This window comes from Vulpes lagopus, chromosome 13 (genome assembly GCF_018345385.1).
Source record: "Vulpes lagopus strain Blue_001 chromosome 13, ASM1834538v1, whole genome shotgun sequence".
In the NCBI taxonomy this organism is placed as follows: Eukaryota; Metazoa; Chordata; class Mammalia; order Carnivora; family Canidae; genus Vulpes; species Vulpes lagopus.
In genome coordinates, this window is record NC_054836.1 from 43,099,555 (window position 1) to 43,124,831 (window position 25,277).

At 38.6% G+C, this 25,277-nt stretch overlaps 1 protein-coding gene across 1 annotated transcript in view; it reads left to right on the top strand.

Moving 5' to 3' along the window:
• The first annotated feature begins 3,536 nt into the window (after window positions 1–3,536).
• The window catches only part of GARS1 (glycyl-tRNA synthetase 1), a 45,451-nt gene continuing 23,710 nt past the window's right edge, over window positions 3,537–25,277 (top strand). Inside the window, exons 1-7 of the mRNA XM_041727903.1 lie at window positions 3,537–3,813; window positions 14,530–14,631; window positions 15,380–15,482; window positions 16,474–16,615; window positions 18,328–18,416; window positions 19,272–19,348; window positions 23,000–23,145. Coding sequence (XP_041583837.1) covers window positions 3,586–3,813; window positions 14,530–14,631; window positions 15,380–15,482; window positions 16,474–16,615; window positions 18,328–18,416; window positions 19,272–19,348; window positions 23,000–23,145 — 887 coding nt within the window. The 5' untranslated portion in view covers window positions 3,537–3,585. The remainder of the gene's footprint in view (window positions 3,814–14,529; window positions 14,632–15,379; window positions 15,483–16,473; window positions 16,616–18,327; window positions 18,417–19,271; window positions 19,349–22,999; window positions 23,146–25,277) is intronic.

Consider the following 25,277-nt stretch of genomic DNA (forward strand, 5'->3'; position numbering starts at 1 on the left):
ACCATAAAAATCCTAGAAGACAGCACAGGCAGTAATCTCTGAAATTGGCTGTAGCAACATTTTTCTAGGTATGCCTCCTGAGGCAAGGGAAATAAATGAAAAAATAAACTATTGGGACTACATCAAAATAAAAAGCTTCTGCACGGTGAAGGAAACAATCAACAAACCTAAAAGGCAACCTACAGAATGGGAGAAGATATTCGCAAATGAAGGGTTAGTATCCAAAATATATAAAGAACTCATACTATCTACCATTTGCTTCCAGAGGTGGATAGAACTGGAGGGTATTATGCTGAGTGAAATAAGTCAATCAGAGAAGGACAAACATTATATGGTCTCATTCATTTGGGGAATATAAAAAACAGTGAAAGGGAATAAAGGGGAAAGGAGAGAAAATGAGTGGGAAATATCAGAGAGGGAGACAGAACATGAGAGACTCCTAACTCTGAGAAACGAACAAGGGGTGGTGGAAAGGGAGGTGGGCGGGGGTAACGGGCACTGAGGGGGGCACTTGATGGGATGAGCACTGGGTGTTATGCTATATGTTGGCAAATTGAACTACAATAAAAAAAAAAAAAAGTCTTTCTCCCTAAAGCATAAAATACAAAAAAAAAAAAAAAAAGAACTGATACAACTCAATACCCCAAAACCAAATAATCCAATTAAAAAAAGGGCAGAAGGGGATCCCTGGGTGGCGCAGCGGTTTGGCGCCTGCCTTTGGCCCGGGGCGCGATCCTGGAGACCCGGGATCGAATCCCACGTCGGGCTCCCGGTGCATGGAGCCTGCTTCTCCCTCTGCCTGTGTCTCTGCCTCTCTCTCTCTCTCTCTCTGTGACTATCATAAATAAATAAAAGATTGGAAAAAAAAAAAAATTTCCCTCTAAAAAAAAAAAAAAAAAAAAAAAGGGCAGAAGACATGAATAGACACTTCTCCAAAGAAGACATACAGATGGCCAACAGACGAATGATTAAAATAAAAAATACAAGAAACAAGTGTTGGTGAGGATGTGGAGAAAAAGGAACCTTCTTGCACTGCTGTTGGGAATGCAAACTGGTGTAGCCACTGTGGAAAACAGTATGGAGTTTCTTCAAAAAAATTAAAAATAGAACTACCCTATGATCCAATAATCACACTATTGGGTATTTATCCCTAAAATATAAAAATACTAATACGAAGGGATATGTGCACTCCTATGTTTATCACAGCATTATTAATAATAACCAAATTAGGGAAACAGCCTAAGTGTTCCTTAATAAGTGAATGGATAAAGAAGATGTGGTGGATATATATACAATGAAATATTATTCAGCTATAAAAAGAAAAGAATGAAATCTTGTCATTTGCAACAAGGACAGAGCTAGAAAGTATAACGGTAAGTAAAATAAGTCAGAGAAAGAAAATACCACATGGTCTCACTCATATTTGGAATTTAAGAAACAAAATAAATGAGCAAAGGAAAAGAAAGACAAACTGAACTTCATTAAGTTATATGTTAAAACAGCCTCTGCTCCCAGCTCACATTCTGGTCCTCCACTCAGTAGTTATATGACCATGGCCAAGTTATTTATATCTTAGTGCTCTGAATCCTGAACCTATGAAAATAGGAATTATTACGGAGTCTATTTCATTAGATTGTGAATAAATTTACAAGAGGTGAATTAGAATGTTAATTTGTACATAGTACACCTTCAGTGAATATAACCTATTTTTATTGTCTTGTAGATGTAGTTTCCTATGGGAAACCACTTAGGGAATTCTGCTAAGGGCCATGTGGACCTACTGAAGCGTCCTGAGCAGATGAGCAAGATGCACAGCTTTGCGTTTTAGAAATAATCACTGAGGCAGCAGTAGGGAGATGCACTGGAGGGGGGAAAACAGATTTGGAGACTAGAGCTAGGACTGTCCTCACGAGAAAACCCATGAGACATTATTGATCTAAAGAACTACAAATACATATGGAATTGTATTTAAAATACACAGAATTTGAATACGTTTTAATAAAAATGTAAATAAGAGTATATGTACAAGTTAAAGTTGTCTTCCAACTTTAAAAACATTAAATTCAAAATTATCTATTAAAATGAAGCCAAATATGGGGCGCCTGGCCTGGGTGGCTCAGTGGTTGAGCGTCTGCCTTTGGCTCAGGTCCTGATCCCGTAGTCCTGGGATCAAGTCCTGCATCAGGCTCTGCACAGGGAGCCTACTTATGTCTCTGCCTCTCTCGTGAATAAATAAATATGAAGTCTTAAAGTAAAATAGAATAAAATAAAATAAAACAAACCCCAATAATTGTGATAAATATCAAATCTTGACATAAAAGTTTTAAAAGCACAAATTGCTTAATATTACAGAAGGTTCTCTTGCACCTGCCCTGCTTATGCTAAACTGTCAGTACTTTTCCAGAACCACGAATGGGAACAGGAAGAGAATATGGACTTCGATAGTACTGGGAAAGGCAACCCCATTCTGGTGACCCTGTCTACTCTCTCCCAAACTCCTGGGAATTTGGAAACTGTTGGTCACAGGCAATGTGTGCATGGTTGGCTTTAGTAGACGCCAAACAGTTCCTTAGCGCGGCTGTATCAGTCCACAGTCCTCTCAGCAGCGTGGGACAGTCCCAGAGCCTCACTTGGCATTTTTCTATCACTTTCATTTTAGACATCCTAGTGGTTGTGCACAATGCTATTTCCATAAACCAACCCTTTCTTTAATTTCCTATTCCCTCTCTGGAAAGGGACTCCAGCTTTGCCTGCCGACCCGCGTTTGGGGGCAGAAGCCAGGGAAGAAAGCCATGTCTGGCAAGTCATCCGCTGGGGCCCCCAGCACAGGACGGCTTGCGGCAGGTGTGCGGAGGCAAGGCCTGGTGGAGGGGGGCGGAGGGAATCGCAGGCACCTGGATGCTCAGCTCCACTCCCCTCCCTGCATTATCTTGTTTCTTAGTCTTTCCTCATCTCTGCTGGTTCAAATCCTGCTCACCCTACAAAGGTTGCTCAGGGCTCACCTCCAAAACGCCCTTCCCATCTCCTCCGCCTTTCCCCAGCTATTTCCATGAGGTCGAGGCAGGGGTGGGGTGTGTGTTAAAATGGGCAAATCATTAACCTCTTTTGTGCCTCCATACGAGGAGCGTGAGGGCTTGAGCAACAAGGACTCCCCGTCCCTGATGTGTTACGAGGCTTGTATACAGATGTGCGTATTCCCGCGGGCGAGCCCCAGCATCCGCGCCCAAAGCCTGTGTGCTGCGAAGGTCCTCGCGCGTCTCGGTCCGCTCTACCGGAGTGGCTGGCGAGGGGCCCGGCCCATCTTCGTGCAGATCTGCCGGCCGGGTGTCCCCTGAGGTCCCGCCGCCCTCCAGCGCGCCCAAGGTAGAGAGGGTCGCGCATCGCGTGTCGAATCTGCGGGCGGCCGAGCCGGCGCCGCGTCGTGGGGTGCGGAATGTGCGGCTGCGCGCGCGCCGCGGCGTTTACGCGGCGATTTCATCATGCTCGTGGGAGGGGGCGGGCCCTGCGCGCGTGCGCGCCTGCGCGCCTGCGCACCGCTTCCGCCCGCCCGCCCGCCCGCCGCGGACCGCCCAGGCTCGCCGGCTCATGCCCTCTCCGCGTTCGGCGCTGCTCCGAGCCGCCCGCGCCGCGCTGCTGCTGTCCCTGCCGTCCCGGCTGCCGGCCCGACCCGCTCCTCTCCCGCCCTGCCGGCCGCTCAGCGCGCCCGCCCGCGCCGCGGCCTCCTTCCCCGCCGCCGCCGCCCGGAGCAGCAGCATGGACGGCGCCGGGGCTGAGGAGGTGCTGGCCCCTCTCAGGCTTGCGGTGCGCCAGCAGGTACGCGCATTCCGCCGCTCCCCGGGGCCCGGGGCCCTGCTCCCCCCGCCCCCGCTCCCTACCTCTCTCCTTCATCCGCTGGTAGCCCTTGGTCCCCTGGGGTCTTCCTCGCCCCCGCCGCCCTGGACTCGGGTCCCCGTGTGCTCGGTCCCTCCTCGCGGGGCCCCCTCGGGGTGCCCTCCACCCCGCGGCCCTCCGCTCGCCCTCTGCTCTCCTTCCGGCCCTCGGCCGCGTGTGCGCCCCTCCGGCCTCGGGCGGGGCCGCAGCCCGTGCGCCCCCCCCCCCCCCCCCGGCCTAGCTCAGTATCCCCCGCTCCAGGGTTCCGGCCTCTGCGGTACCCCTTGTGCCACCCGGGGGGCGAGGTCCTAATTCATGCCGGGTCACAGGCGGAGCTGTCGGTTCTGCCTTCTTATTGCTGGACACCCCCCCCCCCTTTTTTTTTTTTTTTAAATCGTCAGGATGCTTTGGATCAAGCGTTTCCTCCTTGACATCTCCCTTCCCTCGGTGCTTAGTTCTCAGCCACATAGGAGGCTGAGAAAATAACTTGAAACGTGGAGAGGAGGTGTCCCAGCTTCTCTTTCTGATCGTGATGGTTGTTGGTCGCCCTTCGCTCGCTCCTGTCATCTCCGGGTTCCCAAGGGACAGACGGTTTGGGATTGAGTGAGCTTTACGCATCGCAAACCTGGGAGGACTAAAATGTGGCTGAGTTACCTGGGTGAAGTCAGCCATCCATCCTCCTTATGGAACATTTTGAAATGTTTTGATTTTTTGGGGGTGGGGTGGGGTGGGGGGAAGTTTCGTGAGCTGGAGGGCTTGATGATTGAATTCAGGCCTCCTTTTCCCAGGGCGCGGCGTGAATATTGGAATGTAGGGAGGACGAGGGAAAAGATCAGCTCGAGTGGATGCTCACACAAAAAAAGCCAAAAACTCGGCACAGGACTCGGGTGTCGGTGACCTAGTAGTGGAATATCAAAAGGGGTTTCTTCCGCGCGAGTGCCTGATGCAATAACTTGCCTTAGCTCTGGAGGGTGGAACCCTGCCTCGGAAATGATTTTTTTTTTTCTTTTTTTGAGCAGAGTTGCCAAAAATTAAGCAGATTTCTGCCACTTTGTGATGTCGACTTCTCTCCACTTAGAGCCTGTGATCCAATAAGTATTTCTCTTGAAATTTCACTATAAGCTTAATTTTTCCTTGTTGTTGGTATCAGACTACCGTGTATGCTTGTTTTCTGTTTCCCTCCACGGCACCCTACCCAAATAAAATGAGGTGTGGTTCCTTTGTCCTTTCTGTAACTCTCAGTCCCGTCCTCCCCCCCCCCCCCCCATATCCTTTACTTGAGGAGGGAGACTACATCTAATTTGGAAAAACACACACCCAAACCCCTCCCTCTGCCACGTTAGCCTGAAACTGCAGCGCAAAAGTGTCCTTACCATGTTGTAGTAAGACTGTGGAGCTAGTTCACTGAAGTAAACTTTGATCCTGCAACGACCTTCTGATGTGCTTACTATTTAGTGTGTTGTTTATGTTGGCTCCGGTTTTTTGTTTTGTTTTGAGAACTTTTCAGATTTTTTTTCCTGAAGATGTAAGTTAGTTCTTGTAAGTTAGAGTTCTTTTTCTATTTCTCCAGGACCACACGTGTATCAGTTAGCTACCTGGAACTTTGAATTGCACAGATTCCAGTGTCAGCTGGAAGATAATTTAACTTTTTCTTTCTTTCTTTCTTTCTTTCTTTCTTTCTTTCTTTCTTTCTTTCTTTCTTTCTTTCTTTCTTTCTTTTTTTTTTTTTTTAAGATTTCATTTATTCATTCATGAGAGACACACACACAGAGAGAGGCAGAGACACAGGCAGAGGGAGAAGCAGGCTCCATGCAGGGAGCCCAACGTCAGACTCCATCCCAGGTCTCCAGGACCAGGCCCTGGGCTGAAGGCGGCACTAAACCGCTGAGCCACAGGGCTGCCCTGGAAGAGAATTTAAAGATCATCTAATTAAAGCTTGCTTTCTTTCTTTCTTTCTTTCTTTCTTTCTTTTTTCTTTCTTTTCTTTCTTTTCTTTCTTTCTTTCTTTCTTTCTTCTTTCTTTTTCTTTTCTTTCTTTTCTTTCTTTTCTTTCTTTCTTTTCTTTCTTTTCTTTCTTCCTTTCCTTTCCTTTCCTTTCTTTCCTTTCCTTTCTTTCCTTCCTTTCTTTCCTTCCTTTCTTCCTTTCCTTCCTTTCTTTCCTTCCTTCCTCCTTTCTTTCCTTGTGTTGCTTTTGAGGAAATGAGACATTGCCACATCTCTCCATTTGACATCTATTCTTTGTGAAGTTTGCACCGTTGAAGATGTTCTTGGAGTGGGATTTTTAAGGCACTTAACCGGTCTTCTTAGTGACATGTGTTTTATGTAAATTTGCTTGACTACATGGATGCTGTTGCTTTTTAAAGGTTTGGCTTGTTGATTGATCGAAATGTATTTTCCCATGGCATTTTCTTAGTTATTTCATGGAGAATTCGTTGTGGAACTTGTAGGAGGGCTTCAGAGCATCTAGAAAACACATTCGTTGTTTGATCAAGGGCACCCTGGGGACTTAAGGTATATATAATTTATATATATTTATATATAATCTCCATCTCCCACTTAGGGCTGGAACTTAGGACCTTGAGATCAGGAGTTGCATGGTCCACCAACTGAGCCAGCCAGTCACCCAGGGCAATTGAATTTATAAAAAAAGTTGGGAATTAGGGCACCTGGGTGGCTCAGTTGGTTAAGCATCTGACTGTCGGTTTCTGCTCAGGTCTTGGAATCAAGCCCTCTGTCAGGCTCCTTGATGCTCAGTGGGGAGTCTGCTTAAGGTCCTCTTCCTTTCCTTCTGCCCCTCTCTTGGCTTGTGCTCTCACTCTCGCTCTAAAATAAATACATCTTTAAATAATAAAATAAAATGTTATTTTAAAAAAATTTGGGAATTAGCACAGTGTGGCCAGCCTTCATTTTGCCAAATAAGATTTTTTTAACCAAATAAAATTTTTTAAAAAAACTAGTATAATCCTCAGACTACCATCTACTTTCCCCTTTTTTTTATAAAGAAATTATATTTTAATACAAAAAAGATTATAACTCAAAAAAGGAGCAGTCTTTTTTTAAGGTTTTATTTATTTATTTATTTTAAGATTTTATTTATTTATTCATGAGAGACAGAGAGAGAGGCAGGGACACAGGCAGAGGGAGAAGCAGGCTCCATGCAGGAGCCTGATGTGGGACTCGATCCTGGGACTCCAGGATCACGCCATGGACCAAAGGCAGGCACTAAACCGCTGAACCACTCAGGGATCCCCTAAGATTTTATTTTTAAGTAATCTCTACTCTCAAGGTGGGGCTTGAAAGTACAATCCTGAAATCAAGAGTTGCATGCTTTACCAACTGATCAATCCAAATGCCTCAATTTTTTTTAAGAGCAGTCTTTTATATTTAGCTTTTATTATTTTATTTTATTTTTAAAGATTTTATTTATTTATTCATGAGAGACACACACAGAGAGAGAGAGGCAGAGACATAGGCAGAGGGAGAAGCAGGCTCCATGCAGGGAGCCCAATGTGGGACTCGATCCTGGACCCCAGGATCACACCCTGGGCTGAAGGCAGGTACTTAACCACTAAGCCACTCAGGCATCCCCTATTTTATTTTTAATTAAATTGTTTAAATCTTTATTTAGGTTTTAATATTTAATAGCTCTAGGTTTGAAAAAAGATCTAATACATTGTCTTTTTTTCCCCATTTACCATATTTTGGAAAAAACTCCATTTGGAGTGTCTTCGCTTGGGAACAGTTGCTCCAGGGCAGTGGTTCTCTGATCTGCAAACCTTTGGAGGTCCTCAAAGTCAAAGCCATTTTCATAATAAAATTGAAATGTTATTTTCATTTTTTACTGTAGCGTTATTTGTACAGAAGATGTAAAAGCAGTAGTGGATAAAACTGCCTTAGCATTAAACAAATGAGGACCCTAAGTCATATTCTCTGTTACAACCTAACAGGTAAAAAAGAAAAAAAAGTTTTGCTTTAGAATGTCTTTGATGGAGCAGCAAAAATTATTAATTTTGTTAAATCCAGACCTTTGTTCATACACCTTTTTGGTGTTCTGTGTGACAAAATGGAAATATGCATAAAGCATACAGAAATATGATTGAGGAAAAACACTTGTATGATTGAGTTGCAAGCTGAACTGTCTTATTTTCATGGAACACTATTTGTCTAATTCACTTTGGATACTAAGCATTCATTTTCTGAAAAATGAGTGAAGTGTGCCTGTGATTTCAAGAAAACAACTGATAGTATTTGTAGGCAATACTTGAATCAGGTTTTTGGTTAATTTTAGAATTTTGGAAACCTTACCTGCTGCATGAGCTTGGCAGCTTCACAGTACTTAACAGACTTTTCTGATGGGATGAGTAGTGTTATTAACAAATGTACTTTTTTTGATATAGTGTAATAAATGGTCAGTATCTAGAAGATCTACATTACTCAGTTATCTAATATTTTCCAAATGATCAATGCATGATGTTATAGAATCAAGTATTGGTAAAAGATTTTTTCAGAGTCTAAGATACATTAATGGATTTAATGTAACAGAGTATAAAAAGTTCATTGGTATAGCTTCCAATTTCACATTGCTAGTAACCTTTTAGAAATAACCTTTAAGAAACTACCACTTGTCAGAATTTTGGTATAGTCTAAAAGAAGAATATCCACAGTTATTTCAAAAAGCTTTTAAAACTCTCCCTTTTCTAACTTACGACATTCTTTGTATACTTCACCATTAAAATGGTATATTGCAAGAGAGGCAGATATGCAAATCTAGCTATCTTCTGTTAAGCTAGAAATAAAGAGATTTGCAAAATTATAAAACCCACTCTCACTTTTTATTTCGTTTTGGAAAATACAATTATTTTCACAGAAATGTTACTGTTAGCACATTGGCACATATTGAGCTTTTATTATTTAAATGAATTAATATTTTAAATTTGCATTTTAATTTCTAATATAGTAAAAATTGGTAAAAATAGCCCACAACAACAAAAACTTTTTGGGATCCTCAGTAATTTTTAACTGTATAAAGAGGTTCTAAGACCAAGAAATTGTGGAACTGATGTTTTAGAGGAATGGAAGTATCTGATTTATATGAAGACAGATTTGGGCCCTTGTCTGGAATGCAGCCCCCCACAAGCTCCCATTCCCCTCAGCCTGTTTTTTCCCTTTACAGCTCAGTGTTTTCTCCTATTCTCTCATTGTCTCCACTTTCTCATTTCTCATTCATTCATTTTTTCCACTGCTCTCTGCCTTTGGCTCTACTACTGCCCTTGTCTGGAACCCTAACAGGTACTTTTCAATGATCATCATTTTACCTATCTTCAGCATTTAATTGTGTTGATCACACTTTCCTGTCAAGATTGCTTCCCCACCCTGAGCTTTGTCTAAACAGGAAGTGAGATTCTGTAGCTGAAGAAATATGTATCTCAAGTCTCAATACAAACAGGATCTATTGAGATGACTTTCATTTGATCTGGAGATTTAGGGAGGAACTGGTGTAGAGATTTGGTGATATAGTTTCAGTTTCATTGCTTGGAATTAAGAGGTCACTCAAATGATTTTGGTGGATATTGCTTGATGCTCTACCATAGTAATTAATATGGAGAAAAGCAGCCAAGAAGGACCTTTTTGTTTTTTTTTAACCTGTTGTAAACCTTTTTTTTTTTTTCTTTTAAACTGTCAAGATCAACGTTTTTGCAGAATTGCTGGTTGGGTCTCTTTATACCTTTGTATATTTTTGTGTTGCTGTGTCTAGTTATAAAAGTGTAGGCTATAGGGTGGCTCAGTTGGTTAAGTGTCTGACTCTTGATTTCAGCTCATGATCTCAGGGTCCTGGGATCAAGCCCTGTGTCAGGCTCCGTGCTCAGTGGGGAGTCTGCTTAAGATTATCTCCTTCCCTCTTCTGTCTCTGCCCCACTTCCCCAGCTCTCTCTTTCTCTCTCTCAAATAAGTAAATAAATCTTTTTAAAAAATGTAGTTGTATTTCTAGAGTTTGGATCTATTAGCTGATGTTCAGCTGTTCAGGAAAACATTAAAATGAGATAGTTCATGTGAAGTGCTGAGAATGTTGCCAACAGTACATATAGTGAGTAAGTTCTTGCTAACTTAGGTATTGCTCTGAGATGATTGTAGTTTATTGGGATGCTAGTTTTACCAAACCATTGCTGGCATGGAGCTCACATTTTCTTGTGATTGCCAGTTTGATAACATTCTGCACCTGTAGGGGAGGATTGATGTCTGAATTTGGTGAGATAGGATACTAGAAAAGCCTTTTTGGTGCTTTCTTGGGAGGTCTTTTGTAATGATTTACTGTCTTCCACGCTAATGGTAGGAATAGTGGTAGGTGGGTGTCAAATTTTCTTTTGCTGTGATTGGGAAGACAGATGAAACTCACATCGTTGTAGTAGTAATAAGACTTAGGGTGAAGAGCCCTGGATTTTTCTCTGCTTTGATTTTCTAGACTAAGAGTGCCCACTAAAGCTCTTGCTTAATCCACAAAGGGAAAATGAAAAGTTTATGACGTTTCTGCCAATGATTATAAAACATTTGGGAATCTGAGATGAACTCAATCTTAACAAGAGTTTTCTACCTACATATGTGTAAGTAAAGCTAGGTGAGGAAATGTTTTCTTGTTGGTTTTTTTTGGCTGGCTGAATATGTACCATGATATATATGAAGGATCTGTGAAAAAGATCCCTTGGAATGATTTATGTAATAGCTACTCTGTTTAATGATTGCAGGCTCTTAGTTCTAATATATGTCTTTATGGTAGGAATTTATCCAGGAACTAAACTTTATCTTAAGGGTGGTTTAGAGATAGTCATGATATTTCATGTCACCTTCATTCAGCACACCCAATGCATGCATGCAAGCACAACCCAAAATATAATTGAGTGGTGAACAGAGAAGGGAGAAAAAGAATTAGAAAATAGGACTCTATCTGTATTCCATGTTTAGATCACCTCCAATTCTTCTGTTTTCAGGATTGGATCATTATAAATCATGGTTTAATTATTCTATTATTTAGGATAAGCATGATTATTTCCTTTCTTTTTTTCTTTTTTCTTTTTTTTATTATTTCCTTTCTTTACTGCGTTTTACAAAGGATTAACTCAGTGTAGGAGTCCTCACTCGTACTTTTTTCTTTTTTTTTTAATAGTTACACTTTCTTTGTTGCATGTATTCTGTGCTGGAACCTTAAAAGACCCCCAAAAAATTGTTTTAGGGGAATTTATTTAAAAATTTTCCTTCCTTTATTTGTGGCTTTGCTTGCTAGTGTTCTCTTAGAAGTTTCAAAAGAAAAGGTAGATTAAGTGTGTGGGAGTGCTAACCTTTGACACATGGAGGATAGACATTCAGAACTACTTGCTTGTTTCAGACATTCAAAAAGAACTACCATTTGCTGCTTTTCAAAACAAAGGCTCTCACAGAGTTCTTATCCTCATCAAAAGCTCTGTTAGTGAACATTTGTAAGATAGGTGTTCTGATAGGTAGAGGAAAGGAAAAGAACCACTGAGTGAGTAAAGAAATAAGTCAGTAGATATTTACTGCATCATAAGTGCTTTGTACTTTGCTAGGTTTAGGTTGTGATATCAGTCAACAAATATTTCACACACGCAGTGTCCCCTTTTACATCAGATATTTTGAAATTCCCCATTATTCTCCAACAATGAAATTCATACAAAATATCTACCCTGAAAGTAAACATTATTGAAGGCTTGGGAGTAGGAACAGTCACAAAATTAGAAATGTTTTGTGCTTGTGAAAAGATTTACAAAGGTGGGAGAGAAATGACATGAATTAGAGTAGGTTGCGGTGTATCTTAGCATAGACACTTTTGGATGAGAACCTTATAATGTTTTAGCAATCTCATTTTGGGGTATAAAAGGGAGAGAGTAGATTGAAATTTGAAAATGACCAGATATTGGAGATAAAGAAGGATAACTTGATGTTTCTTGTTTGGGAAATGGTAGATTTGGTTGTTGTTAACAAATGGAAGGCAATACTTAAAAGAAGGAAAAGAAGGAACAAGTGTAGGGCAGAGAAAAATAATTTAGTTATAAACTAGTTGGATTTGAAGTATTTGAAAAGTAACTCAGCCACTTCAAAGTTGGGGTGTTTTATAGCACGATAACTATAATTTTTTGTGTCTAATAAAGGTTAGGTGCTATTAAAATATCGTACTTAAATTGTTTTATTCACTCTTTATAACAGTTCAGTGATAGGTGCTATTAAAAATATCGTACTTGGGATCCCTGGGTGGCGCAGTGGTTTAGCGCCTGCCTTTGGCCCAGGGCGCGATCCTGGAGACCGGGGATCGAATCCCATGTCGGGCTCCCGGTGCATGGAGCCTGCTTCTCCCTCTGCCTATGTCTCTGCCTCTCTCTCTCTCTCACTCTGTGACTATCATAAATAAATAAATTTAAAAAAATTAAAAAAAATATCGTACTTAAATTGTTTTATTCACTCTTTATAACAGTTCAGTGAGTATTGTCATCAGTTCAGGGAGTATTGAACAGTTGAGGAAAGAAGCTCAAAAAGGTATCAGCTTGCTCAGGATTTCACAATTAGCTAGAGGGCATAAAACCTCTAAAAAGTCTTTAATTCCTCATAAATACAATGTTTTACAGACTTGTCTAGATGTAGGTTTTTGTTTTGTATATTGTTTGGATTTTATGGTGCTTCCTAAATCTGAGAATTCAAGTGTTTGAGCAATTATAGAAAAATTCATAGTCATTATCTTTCTTTTTTTTTTTTTTAAGATTTTATTTGTTCATGAGAGACAACAGAGTGAGGGGCAGAGACCTAGGCAGAGGGAGGAGAAGCAGGCTCCATGCAGGGGGCCTGATGTGGGACTTGATCCCCGGGACTCCAGGATCATGCCAGGATCACGCCCTGAGCTGAAGGCAGATGCTCAACTGCTGAGCCACCCAGGCATCCCTCATTATCTTTTCAAATAGAACCTCTTATGGATTTTCTTTATTTTCTTTGAGAATTCTGGTTGGATGAGTGTCAGACTGTCTTTTTTCTGTGTCTCATTGCCCTGTTTGTATTTTTAAATCTTTGTCTCTCTGCTCCATTAAATGGATTACGCATGGATAATTTCTTTAGATCTGTACTGTAAATCACTAATTCTCTCTTAAACTTTGATCTCCTATTTAACCTGTCCAGTGAGTTCTTAATTTCAGTGATTTATTTCTAGATGATCTACGTGATTCGTTTTCTTTGCTTATTTATTTATTTACTTATTTTGACGTGTAGGTGACACACATGTTATATAGGTGTACAAAGTAGTAATTTGACAAGTTTATACGTTATGCAAGTGTAGTTACCATCTGTCACCATATAATGCTGTTGTAATACAATTGATTGTATTCTCTATGCTCTTTTTTCTTGTGACATATTCATTCCATAACTAGAAGCCTCTGTCTCCCACTCCCTTTCACCCATTTTGCCCCTTCCTCACCCTTTTGTTGTCTCTTTTAGACCTGAACCTGTGCAGTTCTTTTGCAAGTTTCCTGATTGTTTCTTATAGTCTGTTCTTTGCTCCTGTTTTTGACTTTTTTTTTTTTAATGTCCTGAGCATTTAACAATTGTATTTGATCATTTTAATACTTTTGAGGGTCTAATTCTGTTGTCATTTCCAGTGAGTCTCCCCTATAGTGGCTTTTTTCTGCAATGGGTTTTTAAATTTTGAATTGAATGCTTATTATTTTGGTTACCTTGATCTGTGGAATCCTAAAAGGCCTGTGTGGAAGGTCTGCTTCTCTAGAGGGCAGTTACTTCCTTTGGGAACTCAAAGGCTCTATCAATTTGACAACTTTAATTTCTCGACTTGAAGTTTTCTAGGTCATGTAGGTAATGTTCTGTTTGTTTGCTTTTTCAGATTACTTATTTCACCACATTACCATGAGTATGGGAATCAGTATATAGGTGGTAGGTTGTTGGAAGTGAATGCGGTATTCTAGAGTAATTAGCAAGGAAAAATTCTACCAAGAACAGAGCAGAGGAATTGAGTCAGTTGTGACTAAGAAGAAATGGTCAAAGTAGGTGGGAAACCAAAAGGGTTGTTTTTGTAGGTAAGAGAGAGATTCAGGAGAGGGGAGAGTCGTTTGTTTGTTTGTTTATTGATTTATTTATTTAAGGTTTTATTTATTTATTCCTGAGAGACAGAGAGAGAGAGAGGCAGAGACACAGGCAGAGGCAGAAGCAGGCTCCATGCAGGGAGCCCGAAGTGGGACTCGATCCCGGGGTTTCCAGGATCATGCCTTGGACTGAAGGCAGTGCTAAACCGCTGAGCCACCCGGGCCGCCTGGGAGAGTCGTTTATTTATTGGTTGCGTTCTCAGTACTAACCTTGTTTCATAGTTTTTATCAATGCTTTCCTCTCCTCCTTTTCCACCTGTCTCCTCTCTCAAAAGGAAAAAAGAAAAAAGCACACTAGTACTAATCACCCTTAGAACATAGTTATTTGTATACTTTGTGTATTTTGCTGGATTATAAATGCTAAGGGCAAAGACCTTCAGTTATTTATAATGACATCTCACATAATAAACATTCTTACACAGATACTTTTTAAAAAGACATGCTTAAAAACACATTCATTACTTTTTTGACTTTTGAAACCAATCCTGAATATAAACTGTCTTTGTTGACTTAGGGAGATCTTGTACGAAAACTGAAAGAAGATAAAGCACCCCAAGTAGATGTAGACAGAGCTGTAGCTGAGCTCAAAGCCCGGAAGAGGGTTCTGGAAGCAAAGGTGAGTCTTGGGATCCTAAAAGGAGAATGTAAATAGGTACAGGATTGTTCATCTTTATTTAATCTCTTTAGGTGGGAAAGACCTAAAAAAGTTTCTGAGCAAGTATCATTTGCTTTATCTCTATTTATCCAGCATGGCTTCTCCTCCTCTACCTGGCAGATTTCTCATGCTTTCACACCGTCTCTTACAACATCACGTTGTCTGTGAAGCCTCTATGACTTCTGACCTACCCCTCCCCAGAATCCTGGATTTGATACACTTCATGAATTTCCCTGGAAGGCATTGTGTTTGCTCTTCGTTTTGTTTCGTTTTGTTTTGTTCTTGCCCTTCCTTATGAATTCTATGCTTGGAAATAATGGTTATGTATTAAATATTTTTTCTTTTAAGGAAAGGGTGTATCTATCTGATACCTCTTCTCAAATCTTTCAAACGATAAATCTCCCATCACCAAACTGAAATAGTTTGGAGTTCCAAGTCTCACTACAGTGATCCATTAAAAATTCAGATATTGCTTATCAGTATCTGCATCTAAGTAAGCTTAGTCTTCCTATTCCTAAATAATTAATGGTATCTTTTCTGCAATTAAAAGGGGAAAAAACCCTAAGGATTTTATTTTTTAAAGTTATCAAAATTTTGTCTGTTAAATTTTATATTGAATTTGGCTACGGAATCAATGGAATTCACATATATAAATTTATGTTTCTTCTCATCCCTAATCACACGTTTTCTATTTAAAAATCCCTTACAGGAGCTAGCATTACAACCCAAAGATGACATTGTAGACAGAGCAAAAATGGAAGATACCCTGAAAAGGAGGTTTTTCTACGATCAAGCTTTTGCTATTTATGGAGGTAGGGGATTAATGATAGAGCAGTTGTGTTGTTGGTTGGTTTAATATTCTTAAATAAAAAAACTTGGCTTTTCAATTGATACCTAATTGTATCAGGTCACATAAAACAGAGTATTTTGCCCTTGTTTGTTTAAAATTGGCCACTTGGTGTAAAATCTGTTTATTTCTTTCTACTCTACTTATTCTCAAAGACTGCTTTTTTCCATTAGGATGTAGGGAATTGTTAGGAGGCCAAGTAGTAAGCATTTAATATGTCCCTGTGCCTATCAGATAGACTCTTCTTAGGAGCAGTCAGGGGCCGTTGTAACACTGAACTACTGTACTGTGCCTCTCCACACAAGGGCAGTGATAAGCCAGGGTCCCTAGGTTATTCTTCATGACAACTGTCAGGAGAAAACATTCTTCATGGATATATAGGTAAATCTGCATCCTTCTGAACACTGTATGAAGGTATAGGCAAAGATAATTCACTGATTAAATGTGCAATAGTATCTTTCATAGTCAGTGGAGATCACTATACCGGTGTTAGACTTTCAGTACTTTACCATTGAAACTTGATTCGAGTCTGGTTAAGCAGATCTCTAAATGTTTAACTTTTTGAGGTTTAAATATAGTGGCTCATATATCCAAGAATAAATTAGAGAATTGGGTGCTAAAATTCATCATTGTTATCAGCTGATGCAACAAGTTAGTTCTATGGCAGAAAACTGTAGTCTGTTTTTCATTGTTTCTCATATATGGAGGAACATCTTTTCCCTTTAGTTTTTTACTAATCCTACTTGAAATTCTTGATATGGAGATAGTAAATGAAGCAAGAGTTTTTAATTTTACTTCTGTAGCTAGCTGGAAGTAAGGCTTTTCTATATTGAGGGGCTTGAATTATTGACTTTAATACCTTTTTAGGGAATATGTGAAGTTTTACAGTTTCTCATGTCTCCTCGCTTTCATTTGCTGACAGTGACAAGGTAAAGTTCCTTGTTCATATTTTATAGGTGTTAGTGGTCTGTATGATTTTGGGCCAGTTGGATGTGCTTTGAAGAACAATATTATTCAGACTTGGAGGCAGCACTTTATCCAAGAGGAACAGATCCTGGAGATTGATTGTACCATGCTCACTCCTGAGCCAGTTTTAAAGTAAGATTTCTACTTTGGCGGCTGAAATTCATTAATATGTGTATTTAAGTAACTTCTGATTACCAAACATATTCATTGTAAAAATGTAGAACATAAAGAAAAACAAAATATACACCTAATGTTTATAGACAGCCATGTCAAAATTATTGTGTTTATCCTTATTGTCTTCTTTCTTTGTAAATCCTTGTATATACATCAGTGTTTCTTTGTAAGTCCTTGTATATACATCAGTGTTAGCACACTGCTTTTTTAATGTAATATAGGTGAACATTTACTTATATCATTAAATATTAATATTCTCCTAAAGCATTTTTAATGACAGCATAATATTTTCTTATAGATATACCATAGTTTCTTTAGCTAGTGCCATATTGTAGGCATTTAAATTGTTCCTTGGGTACCTGGGTGGCTTAGTTGGTTAAGCGGCCAACTCTTTAGTTTCAGCTCAGGTTATGATCTCAAGATCCTGGGATTGAGCCCCACGGCAGGCTCTGTGCTCAGCAGGGAGCCTGTGTGAGGTGTGTCTCTCTCCCCCCACCCCCGCCCCGCCCTCATTTTCATGTATGTGTGTGCTCACTCTCAAATCTTAAAAAAAAAAATTTGTTTCTGATGTTTGAGTCCATTGAACATCCTGATGGATTTTGTGTATATGTGATTATTTCCTTACTCTAAGTTTTTAGAAGTTCTGGGCAAAGGTGTGTATACACTTATAATTACTATTTGTGCTGAAGTGTTAGTGCAGAAATTTAGGTCATTCCTACTAACATTGAAATCAGGGCAGGATTTGTAGAATATAAAACGAAAGAAGAAGAATTCTTACATTTTGTATCTCTCATCACTTCATTGTATTTTTAAAAAGATTTTATTTATTTATTTGACAGGCAGAGCCCACAAGTGTGCTCATGAGTGGGGAGGAAGGGTAGAGGGAGAGGGACAAGCAGACTCCCTGCTGAGCAGGGACCTTGATGCTTGGCTCGATCCCAGGACCCTGAGATTATGGCCTGAGCTGAAGGCTGACGCTTAACTGATTGAGCCACCCAGGTGCTCCTCATCATTTCATTTAATGCTGCCTGGTAAAGAGCCCATTTTCACTGTTTAGATCCTTTGGGCTCTCTCAGTAATTTCAGCCAATAAAAACAAGATGAATTCCTGATGATGGATCTAAAAGATCAAGACAATCTTTTCCTTAGCTACTTGCTCCACTAATAGGAACTGTGTAAGAGATAATGCCAGTGTCCCTATAGTGTTCAGTGGCAGAAGACGCTTTCCTTAAGATTTATCATGAATTCTTTCCTAGTCAAGTTCCCCATGATTTTGACCTTTGCTTAGATCACTAGTAATGGGATCTAAGCATTAGTAATTAATTCATTATGTAATGAATTAATTGATTTAACTCTTGAATTAATTGATTTTGTAAGATAGCACGTACTTTATGACAGCTTGTAAAAGAGTGTAATCCAGTTGAAGTCTTTTTCCTGTGGAAAGGAAGAGCTTGGGGAAAGGGTGGGGATAGATTTGAGGAAGAATTTTCTCTGGCCTAAATTATTATCTACCATGGATGTATCACTATATATATATATATGGGAGTTTCCATCTTTGATATACACAGATGCATGATATACTATTTAAGCATGATATACTATTGTCTTAGGAGGTAAAGTCTATGTATTAATTTGTATGAAAATAACCAATTGGCTTGGCATTTAACTTAGGACCTCTGGCCATGTAGACAAATTTGCAGACTTCATGGTGAAAGACGTAAAAAATGGAGAGTGTTTTCGTGCTGACCATCTTTTAAAAGGTATGGTTTTTTTCACTTCAGATAAATGTTCTTCCAAGTAAAAATGATCAAAACAAAGGGTTTAGATTAAACTTTTCTCATTTTTTTCTATGAGCTTGCTTTGGCAGCGTGTATACTCATTTTTTCTATTAAAATTTTTTTTGGGCATAACACAGAGTAAAGTGCATAGATTGTAATTAAACATACAAGCAGACCTCATATTGCACTCCACTTACTGTGCTTTACAATACTATGTGTTTTACAAATCAAAGGTCAATTTGTGAAGCAAGTCTATCAGTGCTATTTTTCCAACAGCTTTTGCTCACTTTGTCTCTCTCATGTTTCGGTAATTCTTGCAATATTTCAAACTTTATTATTATATTTGTTATGGTGTTCAGTGATTAGGACTCATTGAAAGCTCAGGTGATGGTTAGCATTTTTTTTTTAGTAATATATATTTTAATAAAAGTATACTTTTTTAAAGATATAATGCTATTGCATGTTTAACAGAGTACAGTATGGTGCAAACAACTTTTATATGCACTGGGAAACCAAAATGTTCATTTGATTTGCTTTATTGAAATATTTGCTGTATTGTGGTGGTTTAGAACTGAACCCACACTATCTCCAAGGTATGCCTATACAACCCAAGTCCCTTATTTAACAAAAAGTAGTATATGATAATTAGAAATTCTAAGTTAGCAAAAGAATCAAGGTAGCATCACGATTCTCCCTGTAAAATCAGCCATGGAATTTATATAAAGTAAGAACATTATCCTTGTATTCATTTTCTTACCTTTCCAGCACTGAAACTCAAAGTACATTGTCCTTTTATCCATTGATTGAAATTGACATGTACCAACACTGTTCTTATAGCTCATTTACAGAAATTGATGTCTGATAAGAAGTGTTCTGCTGAGAAGAAATCAGAGATGGAAAGTGTCTTGGCTCAGGTGAGTACTTTAGAGATGTTATCATAGCAACTCAGGTAGGTGTTGTCTTTCAGTGTTTAGTGACTGTTGAATTCCACATTGTGCTGACCCAGGCCACGATTGTAAGGAAGGGGAATTACCTTCTGTCTCTCTCTGAATTTTTGTTTTCTTTTCTCTCTACTTTTTGTGACTAACACTTTATTTTACCCCAAACTAGCAATTCAGTGTAAATAGGCATGAAATTTGTTCTGTCTCCTTGGAAACCAATTTTCTGGATTTAATAGTAAAAACCAGAGGCATGACTAGTGATGAATAGTGTTCAGTCTTGATGTGGAGATTTTGGGGCAGATCTCTTTTGAGCACTGTCTCATCAGCCACTTTGTCTGCTTCTGGTTGCACTGAGCCTGGCTACATGGTATTATTCTTAGAACATGATGAGCAGGCCCCCTGCTTTTCCTATAGACTAAAAATTTTTTAACTTCTGTTTAAGTTGGCAAAGTTTAGGGAAGACTTAAAAGAGACCATAGAAATAATGTTCTGATTTTTACCAAGAGCAGGAATACCCTCTATATCAGAAGTAGTTCTTATCCTTTTTTGGGGTCACATATCATTTTAAGAATATCATGAGGAATGCCTGGGTGGCTCAGCAGTTGAGCGCCTGCCTTCAGCTCAGGGCGTGATCCTGGGATCCGGGATCGAGTCTACATCAGGCTCCTAGCAGGAAGCCTGCTTCTCCCACTGCCTGTGTCTCTGTCTCTGTCTCTGTCTCTGTCTCTCTCTCTCTCTCTCTTTCTCTCTCTCTCTCTCTCTCTCTCTTTCTCTTTCTCTTTCTCTTTCTTTTTCTTTCTCTTTCTTTCTCTCTGTGTCTCTCATGAATTAAAAAAAAAAAGAATGTTATGAAAACTGCACCTCTTTTCCCCAGGAAGATGCACAGGTCCATGTATATATATTGTCACCTCATGTATCCGTTTAAGGCAAAGTACATTTCTTCAACACCATGTTTGATCATGTCCACCAAGGCTCACCTCTTAAATATTATTTACTTGGGCAAAAATGTACATGCATACACACAGAAACCCGTGCTGTATTTATAAATATTTTCTTTATATTGGTATATAAATAGGTGAGGCTATATATAGGAATCCTTATCTCTGCTTTTTTTCTCATGACAGTTTATTGGGTATTTTTCAACTGCTGCCTTATTTTCTAAAAATACGCTGATTTTTTTTCTCCCTGTGATATCTGGCTTTCTAACAGTAGCTAAGAAATTTTCTCCTTCCTCATTTAAATTGAAAGAAACTCTTAATTTGGCTGTTGACTCATCTCCCAATTTATCTTCGTCTTGTGAGGTATATTTTTCTTTTGCTTGAAGCTCATTGCTTTAGTATTGTTGCTCATAGTTTAGTAAATTAATTCTTGGATTTTGACACCATTATAGCTGAACATTCATTTCTCATTTCCTTTCTTTCCCAAAGGCATGACCTTTATTAGAAAGAAGAAATGAAAAGCCCTGCTAATTACCCCTAAATTACTGTTTCCCATTTAGAATGTTAGACTTACTAAGATTTTGTGCATATGTGTTTTTGATCTTAACAGTTTCATTTATTTTTGAGTCAGTTGTCAGAGCAGGAAGTAATTAGCTGGTTTATTAAGCCATTTATAGTTTGAACACTGTCTCATTCACACATCCATGGTCTTAGGAGAACAATCTGTTTTTTGGTTTTGATTTTTTTTAGAGAAAATGCACATGTGCTGGTGTGGAAAGGTGCAAAAGGAAAGGGAGAGAGACTCTTAAGTAGGCTCCACACCCAGTGTGTAGCCCAATGTAGGAGCCCAAAGTAGGGCTCAATCTCATGACCCTGAGATCATGACCTGATCTGAAATCAAGAGTCAGATGCTTAACCAACTGAGACACCCAGGTGCCCGAGAGAGCAATCTGTTTCTTGATTTGCCATATCAGATGTACGTACAAGCTGTCAATGTAACTAACTTTTATTGAAAATTTGGAGACTGTGGTCTAGTACTCAGTAATGGCCCTGGTGGATTTATGGCCAAAGGCCCATCTGTTTGCTTGATCAAATGATAGTGTTTTCTCCACCTGTTAGTGCCTGTGATTCCTTTTCAGCTTTATGCAGCATGATGGTTTCCTTAAAAGGCACTGATTCACCCTCTGGTAGGAAGAGCTTTATTCCTGTAAGTGGATTCAGCAGCTCAGAACTGTTTTTCTTCTCTGTCCATTTGTGCTGACCCATCTCTGCATGTACCAGTTATTAAGTCATTTTTTAAACTTTTTGTTATGACAAATTCAAAACATATACAAATAGAAAATAGTTTATTAAATACTTACATACTCATGAACCTGTTACAGTTTTATCAGATTTTGTTGAATCCTTCCCTGCTTTCCTGTCATCTTCTCCAGGATTATTTTGAAGTACATCTATAACATCATTGTATTACATTTTCTCAAATGTTAACCAGTTTTTTTCTGTTTGACTTGGGATCCACATTAAGTCCATACTTTATGAGTGGTTGGTATAATTCTTAAATCTCTTGCAATCTGTAGGTTCTTCATCTCTAATTTTCCTTCATTTTCATTTAAAAAATTATTTTTTGAAGTTGAGACATTTGTTCTTTTTTTTTTTTTGAGACATTTGTTCTTTAATGTTTTCTACTATCTGGATTTAGCTGACTGCATTATTTTAGTGATGTTTCTACATCACTAAATTTTGCTTTATGTCTACATTACTTATAATTTGGTAGTCAGGCCTAGAGACCCAATCAGATATTTTGGCAAAACACTTAGTAAGTGGTATAGCATGTGCTGTGTGCCAGGCCCTATGCTAAGTACTTTATGTAGTTAATCTTCATAGTAAAGTAGATTCTATTTCCCTATTTCACAGATACGCAAATTGAGGCTCAGAGTAGTTAGGTAAGAATTTACTCTTGAGTCACGCAATCTGTAAATGGTAGAGTTGGGCAGTTTATCCACATTTTTCTGACTCCAGAGCCTCAGTTCTTATGGTCTTGAGTTGATTTATCGATTTTGTTTCTATTAGGAGATTTTTTTTTTAACTTTTAAATATTGTTCAGTATTAAATGGTTTGTCATAATCATTTGAAATTTTTGACTTGGAGGTCATGCACCATTTTAGAGGGTTTCACGATGATTACCATTGTATAAAAATTGAAATACACTGGAATAAGTAGACACGAATAGGAAATAATTTTTACCTCTAAGAGCTTAATATTTAGTGGGAAAGAAAAGGTACATGCACATTTAATTAATAGACAGAGGTATGTACCTGACTCTTAAATATACAGTCATAAAATTTAACTTTGAAAACTTATATGATTTCAGATTCCTGCCAATGAGTAACTATTATAATTGAACCAAAGATATTTTTCTTTATCTTCTCTTGTGAAATGATGAATATGTGAGTTTTAGGTCAGTCCCAGAAAGATACTCCATTTCTCTAGAGTGGTAAATGGTAAAACTGATAAGTGAAAAGTGTGTGTGAGCTGCTTATGGTTTTAATTTGAGTTTTTTGAAGGTTAGATTAACTTGGATGTTCTTACTTTGGGTGACTTAATGATGGATGGGTTTTATATATACAATACTTTTATGCTCTGTTTTTTCCTGTCTTTTACATTATTTTCTCTGCCTATCCTTTAGCTTGATAACTATGGACAGCAAGAACTTGGGGATCTTTTTGTGAACTATAATGTAAAATCCCCCAATACTGGAAATGATCTCTCCCCTCCAGTATCTTTTAACTTAATGTTCAAGACCTTCATTGGGCCTGGAGGAAACATGCCTGGGTATGTATCACTTATTCTTTATGTAATGAAATTACTAAAATTGCTTGTAATAAAAAGTAAACATCAAATCAGTGAAGGAAATTTTTTGAAAAATTATATATATATATAGAAAGTATAGATAAGTATAGTAAGGAGAAATAATGACATATATTCTTAAATGCATTCCTTCTAATTATTTCTGAATGAAATTTTTGTGTGTGTGTGTGTGATTTTTTTTTTTTTTGCCACAAAATAAACAGGTCTGTGATAATTATGTCTTGTGATAGCTGTATAGGGCAGGAGAGATAGTTGAAGAATGATTTGAAAGTCATTGAACTTATTGCTGAAGGAGACTTAGAAACCATTTAGTACAGATCAACACTGTCCAATAGAATTTTCTGCAATGGTTTAAATGTTCTGTGATCTGTACTGTCCAGTATGGTAGCCACTAGCCATATATGGCTGTTGAGCCATTGAAATGGCGTTAGTACTTCTGAGGACCTCAACTTTGAAATGTATTAAATTTAAATTTAAACAGGCATTTCACTAGTGGTCTACCATATTTGAACAACTTAGATTTAGCTTGTTATTTAAAAGATGTGGTTTTAACAGTAAAGAAAGCTGTTAAACTGTTTACAGTATGATCCAGAACTAGAATGTGTATTTACAGATTCCTTCTCCATGTTAACAAACTTAGCCAAAGTATTTCACTTTATAACTTGAGATCTTTTTCTTACAGTCTCATTGTAGGGTAATAGAGGGTAGGGGTAGGCTTTTGTTAGATGAATCTAGATAGATCATGTTTTCTGGAGTAGAAATGAAAGAATGGTAAAAATTTTGACAGAATGTATTACTGGAATTATTTTAGTCACACACTGTGTTGACTTGGGATATTTTATAGAAAGAGTCCAAAGATAAGCCTTTCATTTTGGCAGTACATACAGAAGGTCATTAAGTGGGCCAGACCCTCTGACCTATCATCCCACTCCTGGAAATTTATCTAAGGAAATAATTCAAAAGGAAAGGAAGCTATGTTTATCAAGACTATATAGATTCAAAGTAGAAATAACCTATCTGTCCAAAAACTTGAGATGAGTAAATAAGTTATAGTAAAGTGGATCATTTTAGTAGAATACTCTGCAACTGTTAAATATGAGAAATTTTTGTGATTATTTCAAAAATGGAAAAATAAAGAATACATAATTTTATACATTCTTCTTATAAATCATGCACATAGGGGTACCTGGCTAATTGATAGCACATACGACTCTTGATCTCAGGGTCATGAGTTCAAATCCCATGTTGGGTGTAGAGTCTACTTATAAATAAATAAAAATTGAAAATCTCACAGCTTTTTTTTAAAAAAAATGTATATAAACTGTAGTTATACTTCTTTTGGATGAAATCTGGAAAGGGCCACCAGAATGAGGAGTTGGTGTGTTAGAGTGAGAAGAGGGTACAACTATATTTTGAAGTAGGCTATTGGGAAAGCTTTCCTAATTGATATTTTTGCACAGAATATTTCCTGTAAAATTGAGAAGAGGGCAATGGTTATCATGTTTTATTTGCTTGGTTGTATCTTTAAAACATGGAGAAGAGGGATCCCTGGGTGGCGCAGCGGTTTGGCGCCTGCCTTTGGCCCAGGGCGCGATCCTGGAGACCCGGGATTGAATCCCACATTGGGCTCCTGGTGCATGGAGCCTGCTTCTCCCTCCGCCTGTGTCTCTGCCTCTCTCTCTCTCTCTCTGTGACTATCATAAAAAAAAAAAAAAAAAAAAAAAAAAAAAACATGGAGAAGAAAAGAAGAAGCCTCTGGCTGGAAATGTAGAATTACCAAAGGAGAAAATGATAAGGAAAACGTTGAAATTTGCCTGTTGTGATGATTGTGATGAGTGAGCTCTAATGTTAAGTGTGAGCCTATACTGGCTTCTTTGTAGCCACCCACCTATTCTCTAATATGTGGGTTAACAGGCATATATTTAGAGTCTTATTTTCAGAAGAATCTGAATTATTGTCTGCCTCCATGTAAATGATAAATTAGGTTTTAGCGACATTAAGAGAGATGTGGTATTTGACTTTTGACTCACTGGACTGATGAAATAAAAGACATTTCTAATAGTAAATAGTAGTATTGTCATACCAGTTGATTGATT